This window comes from Schistocerca serialis, chromosome 6, assembly GCF_023864345.2.
Source record: "Schistocerca serialis cubense isolate TAMUIC-IGC-003099 chromosome 6, iqSchSeri2.2, whole genome shotgun sequence".
Lineage (NCBI taxonomy): Eukaryota > Metazoa > Arthropoda > Insecta > Orthoptera > Acrididae > Schistocerca > Schistocerca serialis.
The window spans coordinates 172,895,680-172,923,199 of record NC_064643.1 but is presented as its reverse complement, the minus strand read 5'-3'; the positions used below and the strand labels follow the sequence as shown (position 1 = coordinate 172,923,199).

General features: G+C 43.1%; 1 protein-coding gene across 1 annotated transcript in view; it reads right to left on the bottom strand.

The window, feature by feature from the left end:
• The window catches only part of LOC126484724 (sodium/hydrogen exchanger 9B2-like), a 119,672-nt gene that overhangs the window by 53,050 nt on the left and 39,102 nt on the right, over positions 1-27,520 (bottom strand). Inside the window, exons 4-5 of the mRNA XM_050108318.1 lie at positions 22,490-22,664; positions 6,852-7,034 (exon numbers count right to left, since the gene is read on the bottom strand). Coding sequence (XP_049964275.1) covers positions 6,852-7,034; positions 22,490-22,664 — 358 coding nt within the window. The remainder of the gene's footprint in view (positions 1-6,851; positions 7,035-22,489; positions 22,665-27,520) is intronic.

The window sequence follows — 27,520 nt, the reverse complement described above, 5'->3', positions numbered from 1 at the left end:
CAACCTATCCTTACTGTATTCCAATCAGAGATCAGGATTTCGTAGCTGTTCACTTGCGTCTTCAATCTGATAGAATCTGGGCATTACAACTCTTCCATTGCATGCTCCTGTTATTTCCTAATGTCAAATTAACCTTTTCGATATTTGATCTGCGAGGACGAGCATTCCCTGAGAACATTGCGGCTGATGTAACTTCGACTGTCTTGACCTGATTACATACAAGAGAAACATCCCATTGCAACCCTTTCAGATTTATTGGTAAAGTGGCCCAGTGGATATCCTGTCAAAAACTGAACACAATCAAGCATGAAAATAGGAAGAACTGAACTGTGAAAAAAGAAGCAAAATAAGAAAAGCTTAAGATGTGCAACATCGAATCACAAACGCGACGACGTAGTGGTTATGTGGTTACGGTGATGGACTGTGTTCGAATCTCCTTCGTGTTCTATTTCTTTTTTTTTTTTTTTTCACAGATGTATGCACTATCCGTCCGATTATTCACGTGTCTTTTATCCTTCTCTAGTCTTGGTAGTTGTCATACTATGCATTGGTTATGGAATATGATGATGATGATAATGTTTGGTTGGTGGGGCGCTCAACTGCGCGGCTATCAGCACCCGTACACAGTCCCAACCCTTGCTCAGTCCAATCTCGCCACTTTCATGAAGATGAAATGATGACAACACAAACACCCAGTCATCTCGAGGCAGGTAAAAATACCTGACCCTGCCGGGAATCGAACCCGGGACCCTGTGCTCGGGAAGCGAGAACGCGACCTCGAGACCACGAGCTGCAGACTTATAGAATATGAGTCATGTGGTAGGAATATATTACCTTCGCAGCTAAATGTGACGAATAGTGAAAGCATAGACCAATCAGAGAAATGAAAATAACGAATAATGTGAATTACGTTACAACAAAGGAATTCAAGCGTCAAAACTTCCAAAACAAAACGCAAGAGTCATTAAACGTGTTAAGGTACGTTGTCCAAGACGCGACGCACACTAGCGACTGCGACGGGTCGCTATGTGACGTCAGAAGTTGCCTGCTGGCGCATGCGCAGTTCGAGTTTGGGATGCGACGCGCGACTGTTGCGGCAGCTGTCGCAGCACTGCAACAGTGAGCAGTGTTGCGACGGAAGTCGCACGACACAAAGACGTACGGCTGCGAGAAAGATGTCGAGCCAGTCAAGGAAAACTGAAATGAGCCACTCACAGGATGTGATGCTCTGTGAGCTGGTCTCGCAACAGCCTTGCCTTTACGATTTGAAGAACCCTAAATATAGAGACACTATGTTCAGAGACAGAATTTGGGAAGAAATTGGTGCACAGTTGAAACTGGCAGGTGAGTGAAATATATAATATTTTCCCATTAATGCAAATTTTTCAGGCCTGTTATGAAAATCAGTATAATCCATGCAGATGTAGGATTAGAATGATGAAAATGAACTTGAAGGTCAATTTTCGCATTACTCTTTTTTGTGACGATAAAAATTGAAAACGGTAAATACATTATAAAATGAACAATCTAAAGTACAACGAGAAAGTTACATTTTACAATACTTTCACTTTGAAAGTAAACGGTAGATTGGTGTCTTGATGATACCTTCTAGTTGTGAAAAACCACCACCAGATTGTTGTACAGCTTTCTGTAATCAATAGATGTTCGTTTTTGAGGAAGGCGTTTCTCAACAGATTGCGCAAACAGTATGCAGCAATAAGCTATTTGTCACATTCACTTCAATTCATTGGTAGAAGATGGTGCTCAAAAAACTTGTGCCAAAAGTGCACTACTGTTTTACAAGGCCCTTCTGGTCTGACACAGTTCACAATTGAAATTCGTCTTTTGTAAATCCTGGAGTCATCTTTTGAGTGCAGCTTGGCAAGATTAAATGTTGATGTCATCCATAACGATGTATGCTGTCAGAATACAAGAATATGGAAGTTCATTTCGATGGGAATAAAGATTCAGTCGGCTATGAAAGTTGCCTTAAGCTTGTTCCAAAAGTTTCTGCATGGGAGAAACTGACAAGTATAATTTGGGGAAATTTTGTGAACAAGCATGGACATTATTTCTTCCACATTTCTGCCAGTGTATACTGTAGACGTTCAGAATCAAAATTCTAGAGATGATTAAGGTGTAACCCTATCTTGTTGTCAAGAACTTGAAACAATGCAATGAAGCTAGGGTGCGCTTATTGTTAATAAACTTATCTTTCATTGGAATTTTAGGTGAAATGTGCAAAACCAGATGGAGGAATATTCGGGACTCGTATCAGAGAAACAAACGAGAAAGAAAGCTTGGAACAGGTTCAGATGCTTCAGCAAAACCAAGAAAATGGGTTCTGCTTGATCACTTGGCTTTAAGAAACCTACGTTTCGTGGCATTTTAAATGAAATTGTCAAGAGCATATGGAGAAATATTAGTAACTCATACCGGAGGAATATGACATAAAATGGTTTCATTAGGTCCAAATGTGTCAGCGAAACAAAACAAATGCATTCTCTATCGTGTGATGACCACACGATTCTTGTCGCGCGTCGACAGAACTGGCGGCTAGTCGCGACGCTCCCTGAGATATATGAGCCCAAATCTCGGAAACGGAGATCGATATCAATCTGATCTCAACTTAAAAAATAATTTCGATATGTTAGCTTCTTTTCATCGGCAACGATGTATGACCTAACGTGAACCATACGTAAAGTAGCCAGCGACCACATTTTTCACTGTACACAATTCAAATTTTATGCAGTAGGTTACTTGTAAATTAAGTATCGGGATAACTGTGGCGAATATCGGAAAAATAGACACCTCATTATCAAGCTGTGATGTGAAACTGTAAGATACGCAAACATCAATTTTTTGTGCCTTTTACTTTCCTCACAATTGATTGAGAAGTAATATACAGCGAAAAAAACACGCAAAACCGGAAAAGATACTTTTCAATTTTTTAAAGTAAAAGGAGAATCTGTATCGAAAAACTAACTCTGGGAGCCGATGTAACTTTGTTGCATTAACATACAGTATTTTTTACAGCAAGAAAATCGGAATTCTTATTTTTCTTATGTATTTGAATCCGCCGCCGCCGACCGGAGCTTGGGAAACGGCGACGACTCCAGTCGTGTTGCGGCCGTGTCGCCGTCTGCCAGGGTGGGGAAAGAGGAGGGGGCAGCGTCGCAGTCGCAGCCAAGTGTCGCGTCTTGCACAACGTAACTTTACGTGGGGAGAAGGAATAGGAGGTCGCACGTCTGAATGTCCCTTTGTTACACTTCGCTGTTACGAACGGACGTGACACCACGACACAGACATAAATTTGAATACAGCGAACAGACACTTCAATGACCGGACGGCCAGTTCATAATTTTGTGAGAGAAAAAAAAAAAAGAAGGGGCCATGAGGGAGATTTGAGCACTGGTCTCTTATTCTGTAGTCCAACAGCGTAACCACAGAACCACGACGGTAGGATTCGTGGAAGTTGCTCTTTGTCGCACATCTGGAGCTTGCACTGTTCGCTGTTTCTTTTTTGCTTCTTTTTTCACAGTTCGGTAGACCTTCTTCCTGTGTTCATGCGTGACCTGTGTTCAGTTTTCGACGAGCTATCGACTAGGCCATATGAGGGGGATGCGTTGAGGCGTTTTCTTTGTTAAAAGTTTTCGGGGAAATGTTTTGTGGACATACACTTCGCTAGCGCTGACGGTTGACCTCAGGATAAAGAGTTCATTTCTTAATCTGTTGTGCGTTTGCGTGGTATTTCAGACCCAAATAACGTAATGTCAGATGTTAAAGAAAAACGGTGCCAGCGAGGTACTTGAGACAGTTCGAAGATTTACTACTTTAAAGGGATATTGGAGATCTACACTCGTTCATTATTTACGCCTAGTAACTGAGTAAGCCTGTATGAATAGCAGTGCAGTAATGCGTGGTTGAATGTGAAGGCGTTGTTACCAGTTGTGTGTTATTAATGTCTTTTACACTGCATCTAATCTCTTTCGACTATGTCCTATACTGAACTGAATGCAAAGTAGTGAAGTACTAATAGAGTTGAAATAATATACATTCTCCTATTTTGCTGTGTAGGAAATATGCACAGTTCAGTGCAGTGAAACCATATAGCCTCTTTTTTATATCATTACCATTATTTTAATTTAAGCCTACCAAATTTGGAACAAGCTGAAACTAGGGCTGATGATATTTTCAAAAATATTGCGAATCCGGAATATCGATATTTAAAATAATACCATTATCGGTCTTCGGTAAAGCGAGGAGAAGTATCGATACGTTGAAAGAAGTATCGCCTTACCGATATGTCGAAGGAAAAAATAAGGACGTATCGGCCTATAAAAATTTCGGCAGCACATTGTAAAAATACTGCTAGTTTTACAGCTGTGTACTTAAGTATTGTTTTATTACTAGATATTCTATACATCAACAAGCTAGTAGTCTACTTATCCCCCTTAGAGCAAGGACTGAAAGGAGAATGATGCACGTTCACGATTGGCGATAACCACTTTGCTAACAATGGTAAAGTGGCAGAATAAAAGGTGTCCGATGGGTCCGTTGTATGGTTCCGTCACATATCGCATTTGTCTAGAACACTTCGACTTCCAGTTTTATCATTTCTGCAAACGCCAGTGACCTAACAGCTGTAATATCAAAATTGCGTCATGAACGTTGCAGTTTCTAATGATAGCGCCGGGCGCCGATTACGTCAGCATTTCCCATCACATGGGACAACCGGCCACAAAGACCAGTCTTGTCATTTAGAATTTTGTTCATCATTTTCAGCAACCGTTTTGAAGAATGCCAATGTAAAGAAATAACGCAGAGCTATCTCTTCATATTTTAATCTTATTCTATTCGCATCGCCAGCCCCCGCTGTAATCGGACTTCTTTGTGCTATCTATAATTGTTTCCCACAGTCAAAGAGAAAGACTGGAAGTGATGAAATCTCAAAAAGTAGTAAGATTATTTCACAAAGTGAAAGTAAAATTACGTTCTATTGCAATTTCAAAAGAACAATTTTAAATATTTACCTAATATTGCGAAAAAGTATAACGTAAAATAAAAATATCGGCACTCGATATTGGCATTTCGAAATCGATATACCTACATATCTGTGAAAACTTAAACCGAAGTACAAATCGAATTTTTTGGGAAAATTATCGATAATTAATCAACAGCCCTAGCTGAAACTATTTCTTTTCGACAGCGGCTTGAGCAACTGCGCTGAGCACATGTACAGTGGCCGCTGCGCAGATTCCAAACTTCGATACGCAAACTCGCGACGTCGAGTAAACAGGCCTTTAGGCACTGTGGACATACACACACAAACCTTTAAGACAAAAGTACCGAAACACTCCCTGAAAACTGTAGTCTCATTGGTACAACACGTTGTCTTAGAAGAGTGCATAATGCAGCGTTCTGTGACGGTGAAGACTGCGACAGTTAATGTAATTGAATTCTCTGCCGAATGGAGTATATACGAGAGTGAGTCAAATGAAACCTTAAATATTTTTTTAAAATCATTCATTAGCAGAAGTGGTACAAAGCTGTATCACTTTTCAACATAATCTCCCCCACGCTCAATACAAGCCCTCCAGCGCTTAAAAAGTGCATAAATTTCTTTAGAAAAAAATTATTTTGGTAGTCCGCGCAACCACTCATGCACCGCGTGGCGTACCTCTTCATCAGAACGGAACTTCTTTCCTCCCAGTGCGTCTTTGAGTGGTCCAAACAAATGGAAATCACTTGGGGCAAGGTCTGGTAAGTATGGTGGATAAGGAAGACACTCAAAATGCAGGTCTGTGATTGCTGCAACTGTTGTACGGGCAGTGTGGGGCCTTGCATTGTCATGTTGCAAAAGGACACCTGCTGACAGCAATCCACGTCGATTTGATACTATTGCAGGCTGCAGATGATTTTTTAGGAGATCTGTGTATAATGTACTGGTGACAGTGGTCCCTCTAGGCATGTAATGCTCCAAAATGACGCCTTTTTCGTCCCAAAACAGAGTCAGCATAACCTTCCCTGCTGATGGTTCGAAACTTCTTTGGTTTTGGTGAAGAGGAATGGCGCCATTCCTTGCTCGCTCTCTTCGTTTCCGGTTGGTGGAAGTGAACCCAGTTTTCGTCTCCAGTAAAGATTTTTGCAAGGAAGCCATCACTTCGTTCAAAGCGCCGAAGAAGTTTTTCACAAGCATCAACGCGTCGTTCTCTCATTTCAGGAGTCAGCTGCCGTGGCACTCATCTTGCAGACAGTTTGTGAAACTGGAGCACGTCATGCACATTGTCCTGTGCTGACCCATGACTAATCTGTAAACATCTTGCAATGCCATTCAGTGTCACCCGGCGGTTTTCCTTCACTATGACTTCAACTGCTGCAGTGTTCTGTGGAATCACAGCTCGTTGTGCCTGACCTGGACGAGGAGCATCTTCCACTGTAGCCACACCATTTGCTAACTTCCTACTCCATTTGTAGACTTCCTGCTGTGACAAATATGCATCACCGTACTGAACCTTCATTCGTCGATGAATTTCAATTGGTTTCAGACCTTCACTACGCAAAAACCGAATAACAGAACGCTGTTCTTCCCTGGTGCAAGACGCAAGTTGGGCGGCCATCTTTATACTGATACTGCGACGGTATGTGTGCATCTGCACTATGCTGCCACCTACAGGCCATCCTGCACGCTGTTTTTAGCACGCTTACCAAGTTAAGGATAACGGGGCGTAATTTTGATTTGTTATTGCAAATTTACGGTTTTCAGACTGACCCTCGTAATTGAATTCTCTGCCGAATTAAGTATATATGTATATATATCTGCTAGGTCTATATGAATATGGCAAACTCACCCCACGAGGAAGCCCCACATCCAGGGCAGGCCCAGCAGGAAGTGTGTCGTGGCAGCGACAGCCGTGCACTCCACAGCCCAGGGCAGGGCTGCCAACTTGACCACGTGTGGCGCCAGCCGGCGCAGCGCTGGCGCCTCCAAATCTAGACCAGCGCGGACCAGTATCATCACCAGCGCCAAGTGCCTGTGGGCAGCAGTCAGACAAAATCAGTATCATCACCAGCGCCAAGTGACTGCTGGCACCATTCACATGTCGGCACAGTCAGGCAAACTCAGTACCCATCATTGGCACCAATTGACTGTGTGGGAAGTAGTCACAGGTCGTCAGAGTCAGGTAAACCCAGTACCCATCACTGTCTGCTCCCGGTAGTTGAGTGGTCAACGTGACAGACTTTCAATCCTATGGGCCCAGGTTCGATTCCCAGCTGGGTCGGAGATTTTCTCCGCTCAGGGACTGGATGTTGTGTTGTCCTAATCATCATCATTTCATCCCCTTCGACACGCAAGTCGCCGAAGTGGTGTCAAAACGAAAGACTTGCACCAGGCGAACGGTCTACCCGATGGGAGGCCCTAGCCACACGACATTATTATTATTAGTACCCATCACTAGCGCCAAGTCTAGGTCAAGTCTAAATCTGTGGTCAACAGGGCAGCAGTCATAGGTCGGCACAGTCAAGCAGACTCAAGTCTTTCAAAACATGTATTGGGGCTTCAGTTGTATACTGTACGTAACTGTCACATTGTACAGAAATCTACTGTTAGTTTGGGCACCAGAATGATTAAAACTAAAATTTAAAACAGACTTGATCGCAAACTTGTTAAAATATATTTTCATTGGAGCGAGTGACCGGTTTCGACTCTATGAAAGAGTCATCTTCAGACTCCAGAGCGGTGCATGAACACTGCAAGATGAGTTCCGTCAACCCTCGACGCTCGTGTAACTTATCCAGCAGTGTCCATCAACCGCTCTGGAGTCTGAAGGTGACTCTTTCATAGAGTCGAAACCGGTCACTCACTCCAATAAAAAAAATATTTTAACAAGATTGCGATCACGACTGTTTTAAATTTTAACTACACTACTGGCCATTAAAATTGCTACACCACGAAGATGACGTGCTACAGACGCGAAATTTAACCGACAGGAAGAAGATGCTGTGATATATAAGTGATTAGCTTTTCAGAGCATTCACACAAGGCTGGCGCCGATGGCAACACCTACAACGTGCTGATATGAGGAAAGTTACCAACCGATTTCTCATACACAAACAGCAGTTGACCGGTGTTGCCTTGTGAAATGTTGCTGTGACGCCTCGTGTAAGGAGGAGAAATGCTTACCATCACGTTTCCGACTTTGATAAACGGCTGGTCCCGGTGGAGCTTCGAGTCCTCCCTCGGGCATGGGTGTGTGTGTTCGTCCTTAGGGTAATTTAGGTTAAGTAGTGTGTAAGCGTAGGGACTGATGACCTTAGCAGTTAAGTCCCATAAGATTTCACACACATTTTTTGAACCGACTTTGATAAAGGTCGGATTGTTGCCTATCGCGATTGCTGTTTATCGTATCGCGACATTCCTGCTCGCGTTGGTCGAGATCCAATGAATGTTAGCAGAATATGGAATCGGTGGGTTCATGAGGATAATACCGCACGTCGTGCTGGATCCCAACGGCCTCGTATCACTAGCAGTCGAGATGACAGGCATCTTAAGCGCATGTTGTAAGGGATCGTGCAACCACGTCTCGATCCCCGAGTCAACAGATGGGGACGTTTGCAAGACAACAATCATCTGCACGAACAGATCGACGACGTTTGCAGCAACATAGACTATCAGCTCGGAGACCATGGCTGCGGCTACCCTTGACGCTGCTGCTACGGTCGCAGGTTCGAAGCCTGCCTCGGGCATGGATGTGTGTGATGTCCTTAGGTTAGATAGGTTTAAGTACCTCTAACTTCTCGGGGACTGATGACCACAGATGTTAAGTCCCATAGTGCTCAGAGCCATTTTGAACCATTTTTGAACCTTGACGCTGCATCACACACAGGAGCGCCTGCGATGATGTACTCAACGACGAACCTGGGTGCACGATGGCAAAACATCATTTTTTTCGAAAGAATCTAGGTTCTGTTTACAGCATCATGATGGTCGCATCCGTGTTTGGCAACATTGCGGTGAACGCACATTGGAAGCGTGTATTCGTCATCGCCATACTGGCGTATCACCCGGCGTGATGGTATGAGGTGCCATTGGTTACACGTCTCGGTCACCTCTTGTTCGCATTGACGGCACTTTGAACAGTGGACGTTACATTTCAGATGTGTTATGACCCGTGCCTCTACCCTTCATTCGATCCCTGTGAAACCCTACGTTTCAGCAGGATAATGGACGACCGCATGTTGCAGGTCCTGTACGGGCCTTTCTGGATACAGAAAATGTTCGACTGCTGCCCTGGACAGCACATTCTCCAGATCTCTCACCAATTGAAAACGTCTTGTTAATGGTGGCCGAGCAACTAGCTCGTCACAATACGCCAGTCACTACTCTTGATGAACTGTGGTATCGTGTTGAAGAGCTGCATGGGCAGCTGTATCTGTACACGCCAACCAAGCTCTTTTTGACTCAATTCCCAGGCGTATCAAGGCCGTCATTACGGCCAGAGGTGGTTGTTCTGGGTACTGATTTCTCAGGATCGATGCATGCACCCAAATTGCATGAAAATGTAATCACATGTCAGTTCTAGAATAATATATTTGTCCAATGAATACCCGTTTATCATCTGTATTTCTTCTTGGTGTAGCAATTTTAATGGCCAGTAGTGTACATAACCGGACAACAACATTAGCGATTTACAATGTCTGCCCCTAGGCTTTAATCAGTCATAATATCTGAGACAACTTCAGCAGTAAAACATAAGATCGGAAGACATGTGTTAACTAGTATCATAAAACACTACACATAGATCTACGTCTACCAATTTCACTGGATAGCTACTACAACAAGCTATACCCAACGTTCTACAAAATTACCTATGCATATATCTAAATAACTTTTATACAATAATACGGTCAATTGACTATTCACACTGGACACGTAACAAGATGAATTCTCAGCAGTCTCATGGCGCAGTTTAAAGCGTGTAGTTTAGAATTAATACAGGTGATCACACTCACAGCGCAAGCAGCAATGCTCTCACTCGCAGTTACAGGCGTCTGTAATCCTGGGTGCCATCAATAAACAACCACAACTTCTTATTCAGCAACCAAAGACTTCCATGAAGACTCTTGCCGCTAACAAATACGCCAAATGCACTGCACATATACCACATAGGGCACTGTATCAACTATAAACCCACCAGCGTGCAACCGCCAGCTGCTAGAGAACTCAGCCAGTGCTCTTTTGACATACAGAACTCCTCTCTTCCCCTACACAGGGACTGCTGTCTGTCCAGTCATGAGACACTAACTGCTTCATTGGGCTGTTGTGCCCACACAGCAGTCGTGCCGCACACAAACTGTAGTGACGTCCAGCTGACAGAACTGCAGCGCACCAGTTTCATGAAGCCCTCGCTCTCACCTCTGCCCAGGGTGCCTATTCTGTATCTTTCCGCCATTGTGCCGATCGTTTCGTTACTCAAGATCACCGAACGGTCTAGTACTCGAATTAGAGCCCTTTCATTATTCAGTATGCATTTTGGTAGCGATACCGTTCGGGTCTAGAGAACTGAAGCACAGTCGTCGGGTCGCGTCGCGCAAGCCAATCAAAAGCAAGCGGCCACAGATCCGCGCTTGCGCACTGCAGCGCGCACAGCGCCACGAACACAGAGCGGCCAGCAGACGACACAGGCGCACTATTCTTCCAAGTACCGAAAATTGCGTCTACGTTGCCATAACGCATGACGCCGCATTCCATTGAGCTGACTCGCCCGCCTTCATCGCCATTGCCTCCTCCTTGACAGTATCAGGCGCAGTGTATCCATTTCCATGATTCTCAGCTGAAATGCATAGAAATTTTTACAGTTTCCCTGACCGCATGTTTCCATGCACGCACAATAACGATAGCGTATTTGACTGTATATTGAAGATTGTCGTAAATGCCGCTTTACGTCATCTTATTCTCATACACACTGACATCGTGTTTTGGATTTCACATTTCGGAGAATGAGTTAGGAATAGTGTGGGGTACCACATTGTATTAACACATCTATAAAAACACCCGAAAAATTGATTCTAAGAGTTTCAAAGAATAAGAAGATAAACAGAATGTGGTTATAGCTCGCTCCTAGAGATCCAAATGATTAAGTAGCCCACTTCCTTATATGATACGTACACGATTTGGGTCTTAAAAACAAAATTGAACAAACGCATTTTCAAGAGCTCCTGTAGTGCATCGAAGTATAAAACATGCATCTCACGAATGAAAATGTTTCGAATATGATGCTACAGTCTAAAAATATTACGGTGGAGATCTTTCATCTCTGTCTACTGTTGTTGAGGATCGCACATAAACAGTTGTGACAAGCAAGATTATGAAGATGACTGCTGCTAGTTACATTCCCAGCAATTTAAGTTGTGCTCTTGGATTTCTGTCTAACTGCAACTCGGAAATCGCCACATATTCGGAAAAAATGGTGAATTATTTCTGTCAAGAAAAAACAAAGGTCACTGTCGGTTGTTTCGCTCGCAAGCAATTTCATCTCCAGCAATTTCATATTTCGTTTTTTAAACACACAGAAATCACGAAATAAATATTGAGGAAGTGCGCTCCTACATGTAAGTAATAACAAATGTTGCAGAAAAATCTTAACTTACACGAATAACAATGTCTCAGAACGTGTTGCACATATGAAGAGGAAAAAAAAGTTTTTTCACCCAGCCGTGCGCGAACCCGTGTCATCTGAATGCCATTCCCGCGCTCTAACCACTTGGCCACGCCAAACGACAAAAACAAAGAGCTCAATTCTGGTACTGCTGTGCAGAGGAACGTACGCTGACTTCATTGCCAAACAGTGCTGCGTCTTCAGTAATTAAAACTTCCGGGCTAAGAGGCCGTGGTCCAATAGTAGAAATACTTTGCTGGCTGAAATAGAAAGCTGGCAACGAAACGTCAGGGAGAAGTATTTCTACTATTGGACCACGGCCTCTTAGCCCGGAAGTTTTAATTACTGAAGACGCCGGCAGTGAAAGCCTACACGCTATGATTAGTGCTGCGTAAGTCAGAAATACGTGATAGTTTGGAAGGTTTCCAATATCAGGCTTCACATAGTAGCTTTCCATTGTTACTTGAAAGTTATAAACACGTTTCGATAATTACTAACTAAACCATTTGTGGGAAAAAGTACATAAAGTCACTAGTAACGTCAGTCCACACTCATATAAGATACGTAAGCAGAGCCAATGTCATGATATTTAATGATCTTTAAACTCTTGTTCGCATAAAAATAACACGTATTTTGAGAGAATATTGACAGAAAACTTTTTTTTGGGATGTAATCATTCACAGTAACAACCTAACCTAACCATATTTCTAACAAAGGAAAATAATCTACTATGAAATCACTTTCCAACCGAATGCGTCCTCTGGTGATTCTTAAGTAACACAATCACTAAATCCAAAGCTAAAACCGCTAAATATATTTAAAATAACAAATTACAGGTGTACATAAAACACAGCTCACCAATCGACAGGGCCACACCGAATTGCAAAACATCTTGGTACAATAGTCGTAAAACGGTGGGAGGACCGGTCTCAGAAGCTTACTGAATAGGATATTTCGATAAACAACCGAAAATGACGTCACTACCGAGACTAACCTACTACACCGATCGGTATGAACGATACAGAATAGGGCCTCAGAACTGACTTGTTCGTCTCTGTGCAGCAAATGACTCCACCGAACAGCCTCGTGATCACTTCGGCTATGGCGACGCTCACAGCAATGAGGCGTCATCCACCCCTTCGCGTTCACTGTGTGACACCCCACAGAATATGTCTCTCTAACGGCAGGGAAATTAACCGTGCCGCTGGACACGGCACACGTGGGTTACAGAGGATCGTGTTTAGATGCCTCTACTATCCGATTGAGAAAAAGGCTTTGAACAACTCTCAAATAAATTAATCAATATCGGTGCTTAGTAAGAACTCAACTGACCATTGAATGTGTGCTGGATGTTGTCCCCAATAGCTGTGTAAGATCTCTGAAATGCTTTCTATTTCATCTAATTTTTTTTTTTTTTTTTTTTTGCCTAAGTCAAAATTCATAATACTTAAAGCCGCACTATTCTCCTCTTATAACAACTTTCGAAGATGAGTTAAGATGGGTCACAACAAATACAGATTCAGGTTTTTTATTAGTCATTCAGCATTTGTACACGCAATAAGACAAGACAGAGATTTAAGAACCAGGTTTTAAATTGTAAGACGTTTCCAGGGGCCGATGTGGACTCTGACAACGATCTATTGGTTATGAACTGTAGATTAAAACTGAAGAAACTGCAAAAAGGTGAGAATTTAAGGAGATGGGACCTGGATAAACTGACAGAACCAGAGGCTGTAGAGAGTTTCAGGGAGAGCATTAGGGAACGATTGACAAGAAAGGGGGAAAGAAATACAGTAGAAGAAGAATGGGTAGCTTTCGGAAATGAAATAGTGAAGCCACCAGAGGAGCAAGTAGGTAAAAAGACGAGGGCTGGTAGAAATCCTTGGGTAACAGAAAATCTATTGAATTTAATTCACGAAAGGAGAAAATATAAAAATGCAGTAAATGAAGCAGGCGAAAAGGAATACAAACGTCTCAAAAAAGAGATCGACAGGAAGTGCAAAATGTCTAAGCAGGGATGATTAGAAGACAAATGTAAGGATGTAGAGGCATATATCACTGGTGCTAAGATAGATACTGCCTACAACAAAATTAAAGAGACCTTTGGAGAAAAGAGAACCACTTGTATTAATATCAAGAGCTCAGTTGGAAACCCAGTTCTAAGCAAAGAAGGGAAAGCAGAAAGGTGGAAGGAGTATATAGAGGGTCTATACAGGGGCGATGTTCTTGAGGACAATATTATGGAAATGGAAGAGGAGGTAGACGAAGATGAAATGGGAGATATGATACTGCGTGAAGAGTTTGACAGAGCACTGAAAGACCTAAGCCGAAACAAGGCCCCGGGAGCAGACAACATTCCATTAGAACTACTGATAGCCTTGGGAGAGCCAGGCCTACCAAAAGTCTACCATCTGGTGAGCAAGATGTATGAGACAGGCAAAATTCCCTCAAACTTCAAGAAGAATATAGTAATTCCAATCCAAAAGAAAGGAGGAGTTGACAGATGTGAAAATTACCGAACTATCCGTTTAATAAGTCACAGCTGCAAAATACTGACGCGAATTATTTACAGACGAATGGAAAAACTGGTAGAAGCCGACCTCGGGGAAGATCAGTTTGGATTCCGTAGAAATGTTATAACACGTGAGGCAATACTGACCCTACGACTTATCTTAGAAGATAGATTAAGGAAAGGCAAACCCACGTTTCTAGCATTTGTAGACTTAGAGAAAACTTTTGACAATGTTGACTGGAATATTCTCTTTCAAATTCTGAAGATGGCAGGGGTAAAATACAGGCAGTGAAAGGCTATATACAATATATACAGAAACCAGATGGCAGTTATAAGAGTCGAGGGGCATGAAAGGGAAGCAGCGGTTGGGAAGGGAGTGAGACAGGGTTGTAGCCTCTCCCCGATGTTATCCAGTCTGTATATTGAGCAAGCAGTAAAGGAAACAAAAGTAAAATTTGAGTAGGTATTGAAATCCATGGAGAAGAAATAATAACTTTGAAGTTTGCCGATGACATTGTAATTCTGTCAGAGACAGCAAAGGACTTGAAAGAGCAGCTGAACGGAATGGACAGAGTCTTGAAAGGAGAATATAAGATGAAAATCAACAAAAGCAAAATGAGGATAATGGAATGTAGTCGAATTAAGTCAGGTGATGCTGAGGGAATTAGATTAGGAAATGAGATACTTAAAGTAGTAAAGGAGTTTTGCTATTTGGGGAGCAAAATAACTGATGATGGTCGAAGTAGAGGGGATATAAAATGTAGACTGGCACGGCAAGGAAAGCGTTTCTGAAGAAGAGAAATTTGTTAACATTGAGTACAGGTTTAAGTGTCAGAAAGTCGTTTCTGAAAGTATTTGTATGGAGAGTAGCCATGTATGGAAGTGAAACATGGACGATAAATACTTTAGACAAGAAGAGAATAGAACCCTTTGAAATGTGGTGCTACAGAAGAATGCTGAAGATTAGATGGGTAGGTCACATAACTAATGAGGAGGTATTGAATAGTATCGGGGAGAAAAGAAATTTGTAGCACAAGTTGGTAGGACATGTTCTGAGGCAGCAAGGGATCACCAATTTAGTATTGGAGGGCTGCCTAGTGGGTAAAAATCGCAGAGTGAGACCAAGAGATGAATACACTAAACAGATTCAGAAGGATGTAGGTTGTAGTGGGTACTGGGAGATGAAGAAGCTTGCACAGCATAGAGTAGCATGGAGAGCTGCATCAAACCAGTCTCTGGACTGACGACCACAACAACAACAACAACAACATGCAATAGACTTCCTCAGTAAATCTACTTATTAATATTACAATGTATATATTTCCATTATTTACATTGTTGTATTTGGCATTTCTGAAATGCTTCTAGAGTACAAAATGGGTTAGCTAGTAAGAAACTGTGCCGTTTTTCCTTATATGGTTTGATTGGCATATCTGTGGCACATTTACACAATTTGTTATATCTTTTGATTGCCATGTAGGTATGACCATTGTTTGTTTTTGCTACTCTTATTTTTTTGGTAAGAGCAGAGGAGTACTGACTCTTGTATTATAACCAAGTCTTGGATTTGTTACACTGAAATGAGGTAGTTCAGCGAGTATGTAATTAACACTTTCTAGCATATGTGAATTAATAAGCATTAAAATCATTTACTTAGTGAGAAAAAGCTTGCAATGAGCTCTACCATCTGCTCTTGCCATTTCTCTAATTGCTTTCTTCTGAATCACAAGAATCTCATTTATATTTTTGCTCTTTCCCCAGAATACTCATCTGTATTTTAAAACAGATTGAAAAAAGGCAAAATACACTCACCATATGTGTTCAAAGGTGACACATGACATCAGTCTCTTCAACCAGTATATTACTCTTGACAACCTAAATGTTACTTGTTCTACATGGTGTTACATGTTAGTTTGTTGTCAAGTGTAATGCCTAAATATTTTACATTTTGTTTTTCTATTCTCGCAGTGTTTGACAGACTGAATCACATATTATGCGTATCATTTATGTTTAACAGTATACTATTTGCATTGAACCAGAATGCTGCACTTTCTTCCACCAAATTTATTATTTTGACAAGGTCTTCAAATATATAGTTTGCAGACAGCTAAGTAGTATCATTTGCGAACATATGAGTCTTTACATCTGTATTATCCAGTAAGTCATTTATTTGTACGAGGAATAGAAGAGCTCCTAATTGTGATCCCTGCAGTACTGCATGTTGAAACTCAAGTGTGTTCCATTACTGACCCCCTGACCCCACCACCTGCTTTCTTTTATTAAGGCATGATTTCTTTAGTTCTAGACTTTCGCCACAAATTATATAGTATTATAGCTTGGAAACCAAAACATGGAGATCAACACAGTTGAAGGCTTCACTCTTACTTGTGAATGAGCATAATCTTCGAATGCTGATAAAAGTCTCTTACTAAGAGCTCTCTACAGCTTGTGTACATGATCTTCCTTTCCTGTAACAAAACTGTGGCCTAGTTAACTCCTACTAAGAAACAGCTGCTCAATCTCTTTCAAACATCTCAGGAGAGAGTGAACTTCCATTAAATTTGGCTACAAACACATTTCTAATTTATATTTTCCTTAACAACGCCATTTCTGTATGATGCTTTTCCACAAACGAAAACAAAAAACCATCAAAGGATAAAAACGTTCTTTTCATACAGATAAAAATTAAAAATGTTATTCACAGTCATAGCTGAAACAGAAAACTGTAACTAAACAACTCATTAGTGGCCACCTCTTGTAGAGCGACAGATGATTTGCTACCTAATGACCAAGCATATGCAATAGTTTCATCTTGGTTTGAAGCTTCCTGGCAGATTAAAACTGTGTGCCGGACCGAGACTCGAACTCGGGACCTTTGGAAGGTAGGAGACGAGGTACTGGCAGAAGTAAAGCTGTGAGGACGGGGCGTGAGTCGTGCTTGGGTAGCTCAGTTGGTAGAGCACTTGACCGCGAATGGCAAAGGTCCCGTGTTCGAGTCTCGGTCCGGCGCACAGTTTTAATCTGCCAGGAAGTTTCATTTCAGGGCACACTCCACTGCAGAGTGAAAATATCATTCTGGAATCATCTTGGTTTCTTTGTGCTCAATAACTGCGACAAAATCGTTTCAGTCTGTAACTTCAAGGTAGGAAGTTTGCCACACATTTCGCTATATACACAAAAAAGACTCAAACTGCTAGCTTTTACATCGATAAAAAAAATCGCAACGTCAAGGAGATGGCGACATAAATGAAAGGTGGTAGGCATGTCCCTACTTCTGAAAAATGATGTCTATTCAGATTTCGCGCTGGTCGCGTAAGAGTGGCGCTAGTAACGCCACTATGAGGATGCGAATCACTTTTGCTTTAAATACACGCTGTAACGGTCGTGCGCGTTAGTTACCTTTGCGGCTGGAGGTGCTTAGTTGATGTCAGTCGAGAATACCTTTCAGGCGACAAAGGCGCAGTTATCAACTGCTCTCTGAGTTGGAAGCAGGTCGTGTATTAGAGTTACGAGAAGCTGTGGTACTACAGAAAGACTTGGCAAGAATGTAGCCACTCTAAATGATTGCTGAAGTAGTAGTCACGAGAATGTAATGTCGGAATAAGACCTGACTCTGGACGACCACATGGCTCTACCATCGTGTTTTGCCTAGGGCTGTGGCGCATCGTACTGTATCTGAGCAGAAGTTGGCATCACAGTGACTCAAACAACTGTAGCAGATCATACACAGGGCGGTCCATTGATAGTGACCGGGCCAAATATCTCACGAAATAAGCATCAAACGAAAAAACTACAAAGAACGAAACTCGTCTAGCTTGAAGGGGGAAACCAGGTGGCGCTATGGTTGGCCCGCTAGATGGCGCAGCCGTAGGTCGAACGGATATCAACTGCGTTTTTTTTAAATAGGAACCCCCATTTTTATTACATATTCGTGTAGTACGTAAAGAGATATGAATGTTTTAGTTGGGCCTCTTTTTTCGCTTTGTGATATTTGGCGCTGTAATAGTCACAAACGTACAAGTACGTGGTATCACGTAACATTCCGCCAGTGCGGACGGTATTTGCTTCGTGATACATTCCCCGTGTTAAAATGGACCGTTTACCAATTGCGAAAAAGGTCGATATCGTGTTGATGTATGGCTATTGTGATCAAAATGCCCTACGGGCGTGTGCTATGTATGCTACTCGGTATCCTGGACGACATCATCCAAATGTCAGGATCGTTCGCCGGATAGTTACGTTATTTAAGGAAACAGGAAGTGTTCAGCCACATGTGAAACGTCAACCACGACCTGCAACAAATGATGATGACCAAGTAGGTGTTTTAGCTGCTGTCGAGGCTAATCCGTACATCAGGAGCAGACAAATTGCGCGAGAATCGGGAATCTCACATACGTCGGTGTTGAAAATGCTACATCAACATCGATTGCACCCGTGCCATATTTCTATGCAGCAGGAATTGCATGGCGACGACTTTCAACGTCGTGTACAGTTCTGCCACTGGGCACAAGAGAAATTACGGGACGATGACAGATTTTTTGCACGCGCTCTATTTAGTGTCATTTACCAACAGCGGTAACGTAAACCGGAATAATCTGCACTATTGGGCAACGGAAAATCCACAATGGTTGAGACAAGTGGAGCATAGCGACCTTGGCGTTATGGGAGGAAGGATAATTGGCGCCCATTTTATCGATGGCAATCTAAATGGTGCAATGTCTGCTGATTTCCTACGTAATATTCTACCGATGTTACTACAAGATGTTTCACTGCATGACAGAATGGAGATGTACTTCCAACATGATGGATGTCCGGCACATAGCTCGCGTGCGGATGAAGCGGTAATGAATAGCATATTTCATGACAAGTAGATTGGTCGTCGAAGCACCATACCATGGCCCCCACGTTCACCGGACCTGACGTCCCCGGATTTCTTTCTGTGGGGAAAGTTGAAGGATATTTGCTATCGTGGTTCCACCGACAACGCATGACAACATGAGTCAGCGCATTGTCAATGCATGCGCCAACATTACGGAAAGCGAACTACTGGCTGTTGAGAGGAATGTCGTTACACATATTGCCAAATGCATTGCGGTTGACGGACATCATTTTGAGCATTTATTGCATTAATGTGGTATTTACAGGTAATCACGCTGTAACAGCATGCGTTCTCAGAAATGATAAGTTCACAAGGGTACATGTATCACATTGGGACAACCGAAATAAAATGTTCAAATTTAATTTAAAACGCCTAACTGTTACCAACTGTTGGTCTAAAATTGTGAACCGTATGTTTGTGACTATTACAGCGCCATCTATCACAAAGCAAAAAATGTGGTCCGACTAAAACATTCATATTTCTTTACGTACTACACGAATATGTAATAAAAATGAGGGTTCCTATTTTAAAAAACGCAGTTGATATCCGTTTGACCTACGGCAGCGCCATCTAGCGGGGCAACCATAGCGCCATCTGGTTTCCCCCTTCAAGCTAGACAAGTTTCGTTCTTTATAGGTTTTTCGTTTGACGATTATTTCGTGAGATATTTAGCCCGGTCACGATCAATGGACCATCCTGTACATCAAGGACTGCTCCAAGACAGACTCCCTGTAGTGTGCGTTCCACTGGCAACAAACGACCGACCTTTGCGGCTTCCATGGTGTAAAGCGAGAGCTCATTAGAGGTCATGGTAGCGGTCTAATGTGGTTTTTGATGAAAGCTGGATAGGAACACGGTGCCAGTGATGGTCATGTGTTGATTAGGAGGCCAGTGAAGGACCTGCAACATACTACTCTGCGTGATAGACACACTGGACCTACACCTGGAGTTATGGTCTGGGGTTCGATTCCGTGTGACAGCAGGAGCGATCTCGTGGTTATCCCACGCACCCTGACTGCATATCTGTATGTCAATCTGGGGATTCGACCTATGGATGGTGTGCGTGCAATCACAACAAATCATCATAGAACACAATATAGGGATGCATCTCATTCACGTCTCAGCAAATGTTCGAAGTGGCCTCCACAGGATGCAATGCACGCGATCACACGTCGCATCATGGACTGCCGCACTCTTTCCCACATTCCAGTCTCCCTCCATATAGTGTCACAGGCGTTGTAAACACGATGTTGAAGGGTCTGTACATCAGGCATAAACAACGTTTTTCAGATGCCCCCAGAGGTAAAAAAAAGTCCAGTGCTTTAGCAGGCCATGCTAGAGGACCTCCGAATCCTATCCAACGTCAAGGGAAGCTCTTGTAGAGGCGTCAGCGAACTGTAATGCGGAAGTGGGTTGGTGCTCTGTCATGCAGAAACCGCATAATCTGTTGTATTACCAAAATCACATTCTCAAGCAGCTGAGGCAGAGTATTCTGCAGGAAGTAGAGGTACATTCCTCCATTGACGTGTCTAGAATAATAACTGGTCCAAGATATGGTCGCTAGGATCCCCTGCCCACACATTTATGCTGGACTAATGCTGATTAGACACCTCAATCATTCCCCGATGGTTGTCCGCAGCCCACAGACGACGATTATGCAGACTGACGATGCCAATACTCGTGGCAAAGAGCACTGATAACAGAAATCCCATAATTGTGATGGACTGGTGCAAAAACCATTGACAAAATACCTTTCACAGATGGAAATCCACAGCTGACAATCCTTGCACTCACTGAGGCTATAGGGATGGTAGCGGTTGTGCTTTGGCTTGCACCATGTTGGCGGGCCATTTCCTGCGGCTTGTGCTAGGGTTCATCTGAATATCCTGGAGAACATGGTCCTCCAAAACTGTTGTATGCGCAGTCCGCCGCTTCCCTGCACGTTCGTCTGTTTGGAAGGACCCATGATCACGCAGATGCCTAAAAAGGGCTTGAAATGTTGCGTGATGTGATTGGTGTCTGTGAGGGTACTTGTTTTGATATAGTCGTGCTGCCTCTCGACAATTTCCAAACTTGGCTGTACACAAACCCCATCTCGGCTTGTTCCCGACATGAATAGCAGACTATTCTGTTGCTAACAGTACGCTGCATCATACAGCATGCAACACACAAAGAATACATAGCAGGAACTTTCATTCGTCAGCGCCATTTACCATGTCAACAACACATTTCCTGACATGTGTTCATAGGACTTTTTTTCCTTCGTTTCCAGTCAGAAATCCGTCCCTTCTGTTGTCGGTTTTATTTATGTTCATCTTGTCTATATAAGGTGTTAGGAGTATAGTTACAAATATTGTGGTAATCGATACCTTAATAATTACGTACCCACATCAGGGTCTCGTCCGCCCCCGGTAGCTGAGCGGGAACGCGATACGAAATGTACAGATGGGTGCCAAAAAAATTTTTTCCTCTTCATATATGCAACACGTTCTGAGACATTGTTATTCGCTTAAGTTAAGATTTTTCTGCAAAATTCGTTGTTACTTACATGTAAAAAAGAAAAAAAGTGGTTAGCGCGACAGAATGTCAATCCTAAGGGCCCGGGTTCGATCCCTGGCTGGGTCGGAGATTTTCTCCGCTCAGGGACTGGGTGCTGTGTTGTCCTAATCATCATCATTTCATCCCCATCGACGCGCAAGTCGCCGAAGTGGCGTCAAATCGAAAGACTTGCACCCGGCGAACGGTCTACCCGACGGGAGGCCCTAGTCACACGACATTTTTATCAGGGTCTCATTTTTTTTTCTCTGCGTGTAACAGTCTCCCCTCAAACATGTCACATAATTTACTACCTGACTTTTCTGCACAACCATAACTGGGTCCAGAGTTCAATACCTGACCTAAGGCCCAGGAAAAATAATCATTAATGGCTTGTTTGTGCGACTCATACTTGGAGGTACTAACCAACCTAAAAGCATATTACTCTCAACAGCAGTAGCTATTTGTCTGCAAATGAAGTAAACACTGACGTAATGTTGTTTGGTATACTGTCCTCAGTCATCAACAGAAACATCTGCACTTACACCGCTAACAAACTGTTACATGTACTCTAAGCCACAATACATCTCATAGCTGGGAGTACGTCGTATAACAGAGATTAATAGTAACCATCGAGTTGTCTAGTGCCTTATAGAACATAACATGCCAAGAACCAAATTCAAATGCACATACAGTATGGTACTCAATAGAGAATCAATAGCAGGTTTCATAGTTGCTAATTATCAAGCGCCATCTGAAATGGTGGCTTCATTTTCCCAAACTATTGTTCACCATAGAGCTTAATCTTTGGTCAACTAATAAGTTATTAATAAATGTGTACTATCCTGCTTATTTTAGTAAACTGATAACTGTGGGTTACCATTACTAGGAGAATATGCTCACCTGAGCACGGCGCAGACGTATGTGTAAGATCCACCCAGGTCGATCAGGTGAAGGTTCTGCAGAGCCATGCCCACGAGCATCATCCCGAGCAGACTGGGCAACCTCAGCAGGGCTGCCAACTGTCCGCCAAGGTGAGCGCCCAGGACCAGCACCGCCAGCCCGAACAGTTGTCCGCCTAAACAGAGACACGACTCACTCGGTGGCGACGCGAGCTGCAAGGCAGCAGGCAGGGACAGTGGCACTCAGCGGCACCAGTCCGAGCAGGTCTGTAACCACCGGACATCCACGCCTCTCCTCTGCAAACGACTGAACTGTGTGAAGCAAAGAAACGCGTTATAACCCTTTTCGTTTGGTTCGCAACTGAATTTTTTCGTGGACGTCTCAACTAACGAGTTTCGTTTACACTAACCATCTCTTTTAAATCTTTGGACTGTGATCATTATACATATCAGCTACTACTAAGGTTTTCTAATTTGTCGTTTGTGATGTACAGAAAAGCAGCGATACCTCTGCAGATTTTGGTTCCCATGAAAAATTAAGCATCATTTTTGAATGTTTTCAGCGTTATTTGTATGTCGTTTGATTTTTCATAGACATCAAAAGTCAACCTGTATGAGAGTTCTGACTGATTCCAGTTACTTTTTTCACCAATTATTCAAAAACACAATATCAGAACAAAGGAAGGATGAAAAAATAAGGTTTAACGTTCTATTGATGGCAAGGATGTGAAAGCGTCTATGCATATGGATTTCCACCTCTCTTGTCCTATGTGGCTCTATTAGATTTACAAATTATCGTATACACTGAAGTGACAAAAGTGGCGGGATACCTCATAATATCGTGTTGGGTCTCCTTTTGCCCGGTGTAGTGCAGCAACTCGATGTAGCATGGACTCAGCAGCTCGTTGGGAATTGCCTGAAGAAATACTGAGCAATGCTGCCTCCTTTTTTTTTTTTTTTTTTTTGACAGGTTTGATGCGGCCCGCCACGAATTCCTTTCCTGTGCTAACCTCTTCATCTCAGAGTAGCACTTGCAACCTACGTCCTCAATTATTTGCTTGACGCATTCCAATCTCTGTCTTCCTCTACAGTTTTTGCCCTCTACAGCTCCCTCTAGTACCATGGAAGTCATTCCCTCATGTCTTAGCAGATGTCCTATCATCCTGTCCCTTCTCCTTATCAGTGTTTTCCGCACATTCCTTTCCTCTCCGATTCTGCGTAGAACGTCCTCATTCCTTACCTTATCAGTCCACCTAATTTTCAACATTCGTCTATAGCACCACATCTCTGCCTCTATAGCTGTCCATAATTGCCGAAGTGTTTCCGCTGCAGGATTTTGTGCACGAACTGACCTCTCGATTATGTCCCAAAAATGTTCCGTGGGTTCATGTCGGGCGTTATGAGTGGTCAGATCATTCGCTTGAATTGTCCAGAACATTCTTCAAACCAACCGCGAGTAACTGTTGCTCAGTGACATGGCGCATTGGCATCCATAAAAATTACATTGTTGGTTGTGAACATGAAGTCAATAAATGGCAGCAAAGGTCTCCAAGCAGCCGAACATAACCATTTACAGTCTATGATGGATTCCGTTGCATCAGAGGAGCCAGTCCATTCCATGCAAACACAGCCTGCACCATTTTGGAACCACCACCAGCTTACACAGTGCATTGTTGACAACTTGGGTCAGTGGCTTTGTGGAGACTGCGCCACGCTCGAACCGTCCCATTAGCTCTTACCAACTGTTATCGGGATTCATCTGACCAGGCCATGGTTTTCCAGTCGTCTAGAATCCAACTGACGTGGTCACGAGCCCAGGAGAGGTATTGCCGACGATGTCGTGCTCTCAACAAAAGGCACTCGCGTCCGTCATATGCTGCCAGAGCCCATTAACGCCAAATTTCGCCGCATTGTCCTAACTGATACGTTCGTCATACGCCCCACACCGCTTTCTGCGGTTGTTTGGTGCAGTGCTGCTTGTCTGTTAGCACTGACAACTCTAGGCAAACAGCGCTGCACTTGATCTTTAAGTGAATGCCGACGGCCACTGCGTTATCCGTGGTGAGAGGTAATACCTCTTATCTGATATTCTCGGAACGTTCTTAATACTGTGGATCTCGGAACACTAAAAATTTTCGAAATGGTTTGTCCAACGCGTCTAGCTCCAACGACCTTTCTGCGGGCAATGTCTGTTAATTCCCGTCGTGCGGACATAATCACGACTGAAAACTTTTAACATGACTCACCTGAGTACAAATGACAGCTCCACCAATGTACTGCCCTTTTATACCTTGTGTACGCTATACTATCGCCATCTGTACATGTGCATATCGCTGTCCCATGAATTTTGTCACCTTAGTGTATGCAATGCATCATCTTTCGATTCAAAAAAATTTTTAAGTGAAATTCAACTTAATAGGGATTTGTGCCTGTTGTGACCAATTGGAAACAACAAAATGAATAATGTTAAGCATCTCCGTGTACAGTACTTACAACTCCACAACACGTTGTCGCTTAGCATAGGCTTTGCGAACTCAATTAGGCCGGAGTAAACGAAAGACCCATTCAGACACAAATGGAAAGCCGCCGGCCAAAATTAAGACGCGACCTACGATTCAAAGAAGTTAGCATGTTCGAGTGTACAATGATATGTACGGGATGACAGAATCCATTGTGACCATCTGCTGAATAGCTGTCGTTACCCCAATGGAATACAGTACAGTAGTGACATGGATTCTACAAGTGAAGGTTTCCAGATGTTTACGGATATGGCATGCAGTTCCAGCAAAGTACGAGCCATTGATATGTGCGTATAGGACTCGCCTCTGGATGGGTCTTAGGTGTGTTCCATCTGTTACAGCGAATTTGGTGGCGAAGGCATCAACATGGCTTCACTGTCATGTACATGGCCTTGTGACACGGACAGTTATCCTGTTGGAAGATGCCATTGCTGTTGCAGTCGACATCAAGCATGAAGGGATGCAGGTGGTGCGTAATAATGTTTACATAGTGATGAAAAGCTCTCAGTTTTCCAGCTGGCTGGTAGTGTCAAAACATCACGACGTTTTGAAAAGTGTAATAATCATCATTTCGCCTGAAGACTGTGAGTATGACAGCTTTCGAAGCTGCGCGCTATTTTAACACCGCCACCCAGTTGGGAAACCGAGAGCTTTTAATCGATATCATATACTGGTAAATTCTGCACCCAGACAATGTTCACATGCTCCGTAGCTGTCATGGTGCCTTCGTTTACTAGTACGAGTCCCATGGAAGCTCAGCTGAATGTCCCTCACAACATAATATTGCCTCCATCAGCATGATTTCATATATTTATTTATTTATTTATTTTCAAGTAGCTTTTCACCCAGATGGCGCTGCATACGGACACGATCGCTTATCTGGTGTACCAAGAAACCTGACTGATCTGTTGAGGCGACATATTTCCTCTGATTCAGGGTCCAATTTTGATAACTTCGTGTTCACTCCGATCGTATTAGACGATGTCGTTGGTTCAACTCGTGAACATGTCTGCCGCGCCCCATGCTCAGCCATGTGCACTGAATGCTGTGCTCTGAAAGTCTTCTGCCTGCACTTCCATTGCACTCTGTCGTCAGATCTACCACAAATCGCAGACTACATTGTTTTACAGACTGGGCAAGACTGTGTTCTCCACGTTCTGTGAGGAGGCGCGAGCGTCCATCAACCTGTTGCCTACTTGTTATTTCATCTTCCTTCAACCTTTTTCCATAGTTGATCATAATAGTACGATTTGAAAAGCTGATCGGTTCCATTGTTGTTGGTAAGCTCATTCCCAGGCACAGAGCTATAACAATCTATCCTTTGTGGAAATCGGTGAATCTCCCCAACTGCAGCATTTATCTTCGCTGGAATGACTTCAAATGGTTCAAATGACTCTAAGCACTATGGGACGTAACATTATGAGGTCATCAGTCCCCTGTACTTTGAACTACTTAAACCTAACTAACCTAAGGACATCACACACATCCATGCGCGAGGCAGGATTCGAACCTCCGACCGTTGCACGAGCACGGTTCCGGACTGAAGCGCCTAGAACCGCTCGACCACAGCGGCCGGCCCTGGAATGACTGTCCGTGGGTCTCTGCTTCAAGTGCACGCTTACCTTACTGCATCACATGTCTGCAAGGCATCTAGCTGGCATTCAGTCTCGCTACATGTTATGGTCATAATGTTTAGAGGCATCAGTGTATTTGCCACACAGTTTAGTGAGCAGGAATCTCCCAAGCATTAATATACCAAGCGTAATCAAAAATTAACAGGAAATTTTGTTTTTGTTAACGAATCTTTATTTATTCATAAACGTCAACTTCGTCGCCTTCAAAGTTAATCCCCCCCAGATGTAACACTCTTGTGCCAGCAGTTTTTCCAATCTTGGAAGCGCTTCTGGAACTCTCCTTCCGTTAAGGTGTTCAGCTCCTTCAGCGATTCTATTTTTATTTTGTCAATGGTGGGAATACGACGTGCTTTCATATTTGTCTTCAACCTCGAGAGTAGGAGGAAGTAGCAGGGGGCCATATCCGGTGAATATGGTGCCTGAGGCAACACAACGGTTTTGTTTTTTGTGAAAAAATCACGAACAAGGATTGTGGTGTGAGCGGGGGATTTATCGGGATGCAGTTTCCTCGATTCTGGTCGTTCTCTTCGGACTGCTTCACGCAAACGGCGTATAACTTCCAGGTAGCATTCCTTATTGACAGTACGATCATAAGGCAGGAACCTATGATGCTCTTTCCCACTGCAATCAAAGAAAACAGTGATAAGAATCTTCACATGTGATCGTACTTGTCGAATTTTTATCGGTCTTGGCTCTTCAGGTAGTTTCCTTTGGGAAGATTGGGCCTTCGTTTGGACGTTATACCCGTATACCCGTGTTCCATCGCCCAATATAACCTTCTTTACAAGTCCTGGATCATTGTCGACTTTAATCAGCAATACCTTAGCGACGTCTAGGCAGCGTCGTTTTTGTTCGAAATTCAACAATTTCGGAACAAGC